Source organism: Boleophthalmus pectinirostris, unplaced genomic scaffold (assembly GCF_026225935.1).
Source record: "Boleophthalmus pectinirostris isolate CB_2022bp ecotype Guang Dong unplaced genomic scaffold, ASM2622593v1 HiC_scaffold_6, whole genome shotgun sequence".
In the NCBI taxonomy this organism is placed as follows: Eukaryota; Metazoa; Chordata; class Actinopteri; order Gobiiformes; family Gobiidae; genus Boleophthalmus; species Boleophthalmus pectinirostris.
The window spans coordinates 41434501-41445860 of NW_026571447.1; the positions used below are offsets into that span (position 1 = coordinate 41434501).

General features: G+C 45.6%; 1 protein-coding gene and 1 long non-coding RNA gene across 2 annotated transcripts in view; both read left to right on the forward strand.

Annotated features, from left to right (window-relative positions):
* Nucleotides 1-6062, forward strand: part of LOC129411831 (uncharacterized) — a 9779-nt gene extending 3717 nt beyond the window's left edge. The window contains exons 5-9 of the mRNA XM_055163940.1: nt 2484-2610; nt 4526-4611; nt 4833-4903; nt 5121-5969; nt 6049-6062. Of these exons, the coding sequence (XP_055019915.1) occupies nt 2484-2610; nt 4526-4611; nt 4833-4903; nt 5121-5969; nt 6049-6062 (1147 nt within the window). The remainder of the gene's footprint in view (nt 1-2483; nt 2611-4525; nt 4612-4832; nt 4904-5120; nt 5970-6048) is intronic.
* Nucleotides 6063-6069: 7 nt separating this feature from the next.
* LOC129411767 (uncharacterized) lies at nt 6070-6367 on the forward strand. The gene is made up of 2 exons (XR_008633446.1): nt 6070-6156; nt 6202-6367. It is a non-coding gene; the product is annotated as an uncharacterized LOC129411767 (long non-coding RNA).
* Nucleotides 6368-11360: the final 4993 nt, after the last annotated feature.

Consider the following 11360-nt stretch of genomic DNA (forward strand, 5'->3'; position numbering starts at 1 on the left):
ACACACACACACACACACACACACACACACACACACACACAACACACACAGACACAAACACAGACACACACACACACACACACACACACACACACACACACACACAGACACACACACACACACACACACACACACAGACACACACAGACCTGGAGTTGTGTTTTGTTTCATTCACATGTTTAACACAAACCTGCAGATTTTAACACGACTTCTTCTGATGTCATGTTGTAAGGCTCCACTGTGTTTTTAAACTGCACACACTTTCACTAGAATCATTTGGATCATTTGAGTCGTGGAGTTGCTGAACAGGAGCTGTTCTATGGAGACAGGTTTGTGTTTATTATCAAATAAATATCAGTCCGTTCAAAAAAATATGTCATGGTCCAGAAACAAATTTAACGACATCCACAAAAACATTTCTCGACTCAAGAAAATGTGACGTGATTCACAAAAGTTACATTTATTTTAACCAATATTTGAGATCTTCCTGACACTGTTCCAATCACAAATGTATGTTTTTTGTTGTTTTTTTGTTTGTTTTGTTTTTAAACAGCCAGTCCAGAGGTTCCAGATCATTTTCAGGTCGACTGGTGAAAATGGTTGTAAGTAAAACTTATCTCCTCGTAATTTCACTTGTTTAAATTCCTTTATTTGTGACTGAACTTAAGAGAGCAAATATTCCTCCAGGTTCTGTCATTTTGACTTATTCAGAGCTGTTATTATACTGAGTTTCATATTTCTGTACGTCGTGTGTTGAGTCACTGGAGACACTGCTCCTCCTCAGGAAAACTTCACTCTTCACTGAAAAAAACATCACTACAACAGGCGAGTTTCATTGTTGACAAAAGCGCGCGTTGCTGCTGGGAATTATTTTGGTCGGCGACAAGAAACACTAATTGAACATGACGGACGGAGCGAGAAAGCACGTAAAGGGTATTGATCCTGGTTATTTCTCCACTCTAACAGCAGACGACCCAAGACCATTTGACCAGAAATTGGTCATAAACATCGACGGACGACAAATCACCCTTTTCAACCCTGACAGAACCTGGACCAAACCAAACTTCTGGTCAGAATCTCCAACTCCCTGGACAAATATTCACTTGGGCGACATCCACAATGACTTGGTGGAAACTCCTGGGCCATTCACAGCAGAAAAGATGAAAACCTCCAAGAGTCTGGATGTGTTGTTGAACTTGTTGAGTCCACGGTTTGTTAGGATCTTCTACGTTTGCTCTGCGGATGTTTGAAAGTCGTTTAATTCACCGTTAGTGGTTCTTTTCACTCAGAATACGAAAAAGACATTTTCCTTCTTCCATGTTTCTATTCGTGCGTCCGATAATGCAGCAGAAATTTACCATTATCAGGGAGAAATACACAAGGTTACGCACTGTGTTTGACGCTACCGTGTTTCTTGCCTCCGACCAAAATATTTCCCAGCAGCAACGCGGGATTTTAATAACAATGACGTCAGCTCAGACTCGCCTGTAGTGTTTAGTGACACATTATGACTTGGTCAGTGCCATTCTGATAAAAACAAACTTATAACAGCGGTCGAGTCTTCAGGGTTTAAACAAAAGCGAACTGCTTTGAAAAGTCACAGACGTACAGAAATATGAAGCAGTGAAACTCGGCGAACTGACTCGTCTGTGTTACTCAAAATGACAGAACCTGGAGGATCATTTTCCCTTTTAAGTTCAGTCACAAATAAAATAATTTAAACAAGTGAAATTACGAGGAGATGAGTTTTACTTGGAGCCATTTTCACCAGTCGACCTGAAAATGACCTGAAAAAACTACGACTAAAACATTGTGCAACAGAAACACAAAGTTTTCAACCATAAACTGACTTTAGAAAACTTCAGGTGATGTGACTGGATCTTTAAAAAAAACACACAGACACACAGACACAGACACACACACACACACACACACAGACACACACACAGACAGACACACACACACACACACACACACAGAGACACACACACAGACACACACAGACACTTGTGCTTGGAACTGTGTCAGGAAAGTCTTAAAAATGCACAAATAAACACAGAGGTCCTCATAAATCTGTCCTGTGGTTTGTAAACGAGGTTCATCAGTTTAAATAAATGTAACTGCACCGACCTTTGTGAATCACGTCACATTTTCGAGATGAGAAATGATTTTTTTTGTGAATGTTGTAATATTTATTTGATCATAGAGACACAAACCTGTCTCCACTGTTCACACACAAACTGCTTCATGACATCACAAGGTGGAACAGAACATTTGGAGCTTTGCAGATGTAAACAGACTAAAAATAAAGATTTACTCAAACATGTGAATGAGACAAACACAAGTCCAGCTCTGTGTGTGAAGGAGGAACATTAGAACAAACGTCCTCCTCTCTGCGTCCAGTCAAATGAAGAACAGAATAAACGCACCTCGTGAGCGCCCCCTCTGGTCTCATGTGTGACTGTGTGACTGTGTGTTTTCAGCTGTATGGTGGACAGTGTGAGGCCCAACAGCGGCTCGCGGTTTGTGTGGAGGGGCCCCGGTGAGACGAGGGGCCCCGGGGAGCTGCGCTTCTCTGTGGACTCCCTCCTCTTCACCCCGGGGACTCAGGTAAGACACGACGGAAGAACATGTTTACTGAAACGTTTAAGGAAATACTGTTTGTATAGAGTTCAGCTCCAGTCAAATGAAGCTCATCGAGGCTGTGGTTATAGGAGAGCATGTGGAGCCAGGTCCATATCAGGAAAAGGAATTTATTTACAGACAAAATAGTGACATAAAAACCCCAGGATCATGTAGAGCAGGTTAACACGAACATTAAACACCAAAATCACTTTATTCTCCTGATTCTCTGTGTAAATGTGTCTAAAATAGAAGTGTGTCTCTGTCTCTGGTCTTATTTTGTCATTTTTTGTGCAGATTTGTTAAAAATGTGACTTTTGGGTCAGAGTCGTGTCTTTAGGATAAACAGAACATTTGAGTTTTCATGATGGAAAAAAGGCGCCAATGAGTCAGATGCAGGTTATTTCGTGATGAGCGCAGACGCTGTCGTCTTCGGGCAAGAAGTGAAGGACGTGAGGGACGTGAGGGACATGAGGAGCTCCTCTCGTCCAGGGACGGACTGGGTCTGTCCCACTGATGTTTGACAAATGGGCAGATTATCAGATTAGCGCCCTCTGCTGGTAGTACTGACCGGACGGCTGTTCTGGACTTTTCCAGAACACACAGATTGTCAGTCCACCTGCTCTCCGCCCCGACCGTGTCCCGCCGTGTCTGGAGAAAAGGGAAACTGAGTGATCTGAGCACAAATGCTGCTCTGTTTCAAACTCCGGAGGCGTCGGTCTGCGTCGTGTTGGATTGTTGAGGCTCTCGGTCGACTGTCAATCATCGCCCCACACCCGACTTTTCAGATTTTTGCTTGGGGGGTGGAGTAAATCTTTGGGAGAGGATTTAACGGCTCTTGAAGACTAAATTGACAGCAGCAGAGAGAGAGAGGCGACAGTTTTGAAAATTAGATTTTCAGTTTCCAATTTTTTCGTAAATCAGCTCTGAGGCGTTTAGATTTTTCATTTTTCATTTTATAAAAGTCAAGATCCATGACAGGAAAAGTCGGCTCTTCCACCGCTGTCATCTTCTTGTGAAACAGTATTTTAAGTTTTGAAAACCTGATCTTGTTTGTAAATGTTTGTCTGTGGGTTAAAATCACTCATGATTATGATTCATTCGTGCGAGAGCCGAAAATCCACAAACACACGACAGAAATTTAAACTCAACCTTTTCATGTGCGACATCTGTCAGTGGAACATGTGACCGACAGAGTTTGTACGTGTGTAGGGTTTGTACGTGTGATCAGAGCTGATCACATGTTCTCACGTCTGGAGAAACAGTGGCTCCTTTCAATCCAAACCTGCTCATGTTGTAACTGAGGAGCTGATGTTTGTGGAGTGAATGAACTGAAAGATGATTTTGATAAAAGATGATGTTTGAGAGAACTGAGTGTGAATGATACAGAATTGTTCTGATGCTCTGGACTTTATAAAGACTTTCTCTTTGTATGTTTGATTTTATGAACTAGAACATGAACCTGCCCAGAGACGACAGGTGGACCTGAGCTCTGGAGCTTTAACCTACAAACATCTCTCCTGCTGAGGTTCATGTGACTGAGCACTGTCCCTGTGTCTTTAAATAAATTAAACTAAACTCTGTAAAGTGAATCGATGGAACCAGAAGTGCCTCCATGAACACGGGTTAACTACGTCCATTTATATAAAGAGTCATTTTTTGACAAATATTTTGAAAAGGAATCACTTCAGAGAACATAAAACACGTCATTATAGCATCTCTTTTTACATTTGAAGAGGAGCTGAACTCATCCAAGAGTCTCGTGTATTTGAGTGGAGCTAAACTACAGGCTGAGCAGCTTTTACACAGAATAAAACCCCACAGAGACACTGGGAGGGCATCTGACTCACAGGGACATTAGTGTGAAGATCTGCAGCTGATTCTGTTCTACACTTTTGTTCAGATGTTGTTCCTTCACTGCTCCATGTCCCTGAGTCTGCAGCTGTCGCCCACCTCCAAGAGCTGCACCTACGACCGGGCCACGCGCAGGTGAGTACGGAGCGCCCGCCGCGGGGGGGCGCCGCCGCGGGGGGGCGCCCGCCGCGGGGGGCGCCCGCCGGGGGGGGCGCCGCCGGGGGGGGCGCCCGCCGCGGGGGGGCCCCGCCCGCCGCGGGGCCCCTGTCGGTGGTCCAACAGTGACACTACAGGACCGAGATGAGTCACATGAATCCAGTTTGTTTCTGAGTTGATCTTGTGTGGTTGTGGTGCAGGTGGGTGGAGCTGGACGCGTCTCCCTCCGTGTGCTCCTGCTGTGACTCTGTGTGCGGGGCCCCTGGGGACTGTAAGTGCTCGCACCTGTCACACCTGCCGCACCTGTCTCACTGACGACACTCATACATTTACACAGAAATCCAACTACACTGTTCTTCCCCTGTGCAGCTGAATGTCTCTCCCAGCATGAACTGCATCATCTAATTTAGAAATCCTGTTAGAATCCTGTTAAAATCCTGTTAAAATCCTGTTATAATCTGATCATTTCTTTTATTCTTTGTGTTCAGTTGTGTCCAGTACGTTGGTGAGCAGCGCTGGGTGGAATTTCGCACAGGACCAGGACAAGCTCCACGACTGGACTGTGTCTCTGAAGAGCAGAGGACCAGGCCTCACGGACGAGCTGCACGAGGGGACTGTGTCTCTGAAGAGCAGAGGACCAGGCCTCACGGACGAGCTGCACGAGGGGACTGTGTCTATGAAGAGCAGAGGACCAGGCCTCACGGACGAGCTGCACGACTGGACTGCATCTATGAAGAGCGAAGGACCGAGCCTCATGGATGAGCTGCGTGAGGGGGCTGGGTCTCTAACGAGCAACAGACCAGGCCTCCTGGACGAGCTCCACGAGGGGACCTTGTCTCTGAAGAGCAAAGGACTGGGCCTCACGGATGAGCTGCGCAAGAGAGCTGTGTCCCTGGAGAGCAGAGGACTGGCCCTCCTGAACGAACTGCGCAATGGGGCTGTTTCTTTAAAGAGCAAAGGACTGGGCCTCCCGGACGAGCTGCACGAGGGGGCGGTTTCTTTAAAAGGCAAAGGACCAGGCCCTGCGGACGAGCAACGCGACTGGACTGCATCTATGAAGAGCAAAGGACCGAGCCTCACGGATGAGCTGCGTGAAGGGGCTGTGTCCCTGGAGAGCAGAAGACTGGGCCTCCTGGACGAGCTGCGCAAGGGGGCTGTGTCTTTAAATAGTAAAGGACCAGGCCTCATGAACGAGCTGCACGAGGGGGACCAGTGGGTTGGCACACAGAGGGACAGACCAGAGAAGGACAGAGGAATGGAATACAGCGAGCCCCGCCCCCAGGACACTCATCCCCGCCCCCAGGACACTCATCCCCGCCCCCAGGACACTCATCCCCGCCCCCCAGGACACTCATCCCCCGCCCCCAGGACACACTCATCCCCCCCCCAGGACACTTATCCCCGCCCCCAGGACAGCAGCCCTCCTTTGAAAAGTTCCCTCACAAACCACACGTCTGCCCAGAACCAAAGCGTCACCGTAAACTTTAACGCCACATCACTACACCTGGACTGAACAGCTGTAAGGTCTAATGACTCTGGGGGATCTGCACTGGACTGAACAGCTGTAAGGTCTAATGACTCTGGGGGATCTGCACTGGACTGAACAGCTGTAAGGTCTAATGACTTTGCCGTGCGCTCGTCCTCGTCTCTGCCCCAGACTGATCAGCTGAAAGGTTTATCAGCTCTGGTCCCAGTGTGAGCTCTGATGTATAAATAAACCAGACAGTTACTGAGAGTTTTGTGCTGTTACTGGATGAATCCGTGTCGGGGGAGTCCTACATACAGTCTGTGGTAATAATTTAAAGAAATGCACAGTGATAAAAGTTCTGTGACGGTTTAAAAACACTAACTTCTCTGGTTATGCCCTGGTCCGCCTCCTGCTTCTGTCCATGAAGATGTTGCTGCTTTACCTGGTGAACACAAACACCCCTGTTTCCACGGTAACAAGCAAATAATACCACCCAGCCAAGTTACAGATCAGCTCTATGGAGATGTGACTTAGTTTTTCAGTAAGTGTGTGTTTTGAGTGTGTCCCAAAAAAGTCCAGGCCAATAATTTTGTCAATTCTTGTTGAAATAACCTCAAATTTTCACAGAATGTTTAGAAACAAATCAAGATTTCATATTTTTATCTTTTAAATCTTGATTTAACAGATCAAGATTGTATTTATTTTATTTCTGTTCTGTTTTCAGGTTGAGTTGTTCCCTCTCAAAGAGAAGTCATTTTGTCAAAGATGTTCATTTTGTCTTATGTACTTTAACTTCTTAGGTTCTTTTTAAAGACAATGTGGTAAAGTATATTTATCTTGTTGACATGTTTCGGCTGCTGCTGCTGCAAACCGTCTTCACCACTGCTGCCGCCGAAACAGATCAACAAGCGAAATCCACTTAACCACATTGTCTTTAAAAAGAACCCAAGAAGTTAAAGAAGTCATTTTGTGTCTTGAGTCTGCTGCACAAACTCTCCCAAGACTGTGCAGTTTCAACGCAAAATTTGGAAAAACTTCACCAACTGGGGCCAAAACGTGAAGAAAAAGAATCTGGTGACACCAAACTGTCAGTTGAGGAATCTTGAGTTTCCAAACTTGTTCTCCTTACGAACGTCTTGAGGATTGGCAAGAGTTTTTCACAAACTCTTGCTAATTTCTCTTTCTTTCTAATTTCTTTTTTTTCCCCTTTCTTTTTTTCTTTCTTTTTTTAATTTCTTTTTTTTCTTTTTTCTTTTTTAATTTCTTTTCTTTTTTCTTTCTTTCTTTTTTATTAATTTTTTTTTCTTTTTTTTTTTTTTTTTCTAATTTCTCTTGAGAATTTCTCTCCTGATGTTTGTTGCTCCAGATCCTTTAGTCCTGCAGGAGATTCTTCCTCTTTACATTTTTGGTTCCAAGTCCAAATTAGTTTTTCCAGTTGAAGTTTTTCCAGATGTTGTGTTGAAGCTGCAGAGTCTTGGGTGAGTTTGAGCAGCAGATTCAAAGACACAAAATGACTTCAGGTTGGTTCATTCAGGTTCAGGTTCAGGTTCAACCCCAAACAGAAAACAGAACAAAAACAAAACATTAAATATAAAATCTTGATCTGTTTCTAAACATTCGGTGAAAATTTGAGGTGATTTCCACAAGAATTGACAGAAATTATTGACCTGAGAAACATCCTGTACATTTATATCTGCACCTGTACAAAACCGTATCATCACATGGAGACCAGCAGGTGGCAGGAAAGTTCCTCAGTGCAGCTTTAAGTCTTGTTGGCATCATGAAAATCTTGTAGCGGTGCCACAGGTCGTGATGAATGTGATGTGAGGAGCTCTGGTCGGTGTGGATTACATCTGCCTGTTCCATCTGCCGAGTCTGAACGTCCTAAAAATAAACTCCACACGAGGTTTATTTTGCTGCGTTTGTTTCGTCAGGGTCATTTTCACAAACAAACGAAACTGAATTTGAATCTTCTGGTTTTTTCAACCATTAAAAGGCAGTTTTGTTTTGTAAAGGAGCTCAGCAGAGGAGCTCAGAAGAGACTCTGATCTGCTCCTGATCTGCTCCTGATCTCCTCCTGATCTGCTCCTGATCTCCTCCTGATCTCCTCCTGATCTCCTCCTGATCTGATCTCCTCCTGATCTCTCCTGATCTACTCCTGATCTGCTCCTGATCTCCTCCTGATCTGCTCCTGATCTCCTCCTGATCTACTCCTGATCTCTCTGATCTGATCTCCTCCTGATCTCCTCCTGATCTACTCTTGATCTCCTCCTGATCTCCTCCTGATCTACTCCTGATCTACTCTTGATCTACTCCTGATCTCTCCTGATCTCTCCTCCTGATCTACTCCTGATCTGATCTCTCTGATCTCCTGATCTCTCTGATGATCTCTCTGATCTCCTCCTGATCTCCTGATCTCTCTCTGCTCCTGATCTACTCTGATCTACTCTGATCTACTCCTGATCTACTCCTGATCTACTCCTGATCTCTCTGATCTGATCTCTCTCTCTGATCTACTCTGATCTACTCTGATCTACTCCTGATCTGATCTCCTGATCTGCTCCTGATCTGATCTCCTGATCTCCTCCTGATCTCCTCCTGATCTGCTCCTGATCTCCTGATCTCTGATCTACTCTTGATCTACTCCTGATCTCTCTCCTCCTGATCTCCTGATCTCCTCCTGATCTCCTCCTGATCTACTCTGATCTGATCTACTCCTGATCTGCTCTGATCTCCTGATCTACTCTTGATCTCCTCCTGATCTCCTCCTGATCTCTCCTGATCTACTCTTGATCTCCTCCTGATCTACTCCTGATCTGCTCCTGATCTACTCCTGATCTGCTCCTGATCTCCTCCTGATCTCCTCTTGATCTCCTCCTGATCTCCTCCTGATCTCTCCTGATCTGCTCCTGATCTGCTCCTGATCTCTCCTGATCTCCTCCTGATCTGCTCCTGATCTCCTCCTGATCTACTCTTGATCTCCTCCTGATCTACTCCTGATCTGCTCCTGATCTACTCTTGATCTCCTCCTGATCTCCTCCTGATCTACTCCTGATCTCTCCTGATCTCTCCTGATCTACTCTCTCTCTTGATCTCCTGATCTCCTGATCTACTCTTGATCTCCTCCTGATCTCCTCCTGATCTACTCTTGATCTACTCCTGATCTGCTCCTGATCTCCTCCTGATCTGCTCCTGATCTCCTCCTGATCTCCTCCTGATCTACTCTTGATCTACTCCTGATCTGCTCCTGATCTACTCTTGATCTCCTCCTGATCTACTCCTGATCTGCTCCTGATCTACTCCTGATCTGCTCCTGATCTCCTCCTGATCTCCTCCTGATCTCCTCCTGATCTACTCTTGATCTGATCTCCTCCTCTGATCTACTCCTGATCTGCTCCTGATCTATCTATCTCTGATCTCCTCCTGATCTCCTGATCTCCTCTGATCTATCTCCTCCTGATCTGCTCCTCTCCTGATCTACTCCTGATCTGCTCCTGATCTTTCCTGATCTCTCCTGATCTACTCCTGATCTGATCTCCTCCTGATCTCCTCCTGATCTACTCTTGATCTCCTCCTGATCTGATCTCCTGATCTGATCTCCTGATCTCCTCCTGATCTACTCTCCTGATCTCCTCCTGATCTCCTCCTGATCTCCTCCTTGATCTCTCCTGATCTGCTCCTGATCTACTCCTGATCTCTCTCTGATCTCCTCCTGATCTCCTGATCTACTCCTGATCTCTCCTGATCTCCTGATCTACTCTCCTCCTGATCTCCTCCTGATCTCCTCCTGATCTCTCCTGATCTCCTCCTGATCTCCTCCTATCTGATCTACTCCTTGATCTCCTCCTGATCTATCTCCCTGATCTCCTCTATCTGATCTATCTCCTGATCTCCTCCTGATCTCCTCCTGATCTCTGATCTCTCCTGATCTCCTCCTGATCTGCTCCTGATCTGCTCCTGATCTACTCTTGATGTACTCCTGATCTGCTCCTGATCTGCTCCTGATCTCCTCCTGATCTCCTCCTGATCTCCTCCTGATCTCTCCTGATCTCTCCTCTCTGATCTCCTGATCCTGATCTCCTCCTGATCTCTCCTGATCTCTCTCCTCCTGATCTGCTCCTGATCTCCTGATCTCCTCCTGATCTCCTCCTGATCTATCTCCTCCTGATCTCTCCTGATCTCTCTGATCTCCTCCTGATCTCTCTGATCTCTCCTGATCTCTCCTGATCTCCTCCTGATCTGATCTCTCTGATCTACTCCTGATCTCCTCTGATCTCCTCCTGATCTCCTCCTGATCTCTCTGATCTCCTGATCTGCTCCTGATCTCTGATCTCCTGATCTGATCTCCTGATCTCCTCCTGATCTGCTCCTGATCTCTCCTGATCTCTCCTGATCTGCTCCTGATCTCTCCTGATCTCCTGATCTCCTCTGATCTATCTCCTGATCTACTCCTGATCTCTCCTGATCTGCTCCTGATCTTCTGATCTGCTCCTGATCTGATCTCCTCCTGATCTCCTCCTGATCTGATCTGATCTCCTGATCTGATCTCCTGATCTGCTCCTGATCTCTCTCTCCTGATCTGCTCCTGATCTCCTCCTGATCTGCTCCTGATCTTCTCCTCTACTTTTCAACATCATCTTATACTTTTCTTCACAAACTGATTTCTACGGTCAAAAACTTCAAACTAGAACATGGAGAAAGATCTGAGGAGAACATGGTCATGGCCAGAGTCGGGAGTAACAGATTACATGTACTGGAGTAAAGTAATCAGAGTACAAATGATGAGTAACTGTATTCAGTTACAGTTACTGTTTCAGTGAGTGGGAATTGGATTACAGTTACTTTGTTGAAATAAATGGATTAAACAGAGGGATTTTACTGTTTTCACATTTTGGGCTAAAACCAGGTCTAAACCAGGACTAAAGCCAGGTCTAAACCAGGTCTAAACCAGGACTAAACCAGGTCTAAAACCAGGACTAAACCAGGTCTAAAACCAGGACTAAACCAGGTCTAAAACCAGGTCTAAAACCAGGTCTAAACCAGGACTAAACCCAGGACTAAAACCAGGACTAAACCCACATCTAAACCAGGTCTAAACCCAGGACTAAAACCAGGACTAAACCCACATCTAAACCAGGTCTAAACCAGGTCTAAAACCAGGACTAAACCAGGTCTAAACATTAGGACGCCTCGTAAAATTACGACTTTTTCAGACTTCGACTTTATTCTCTGCGCCAGCATCTTTTTTTTTTTTTTTGAC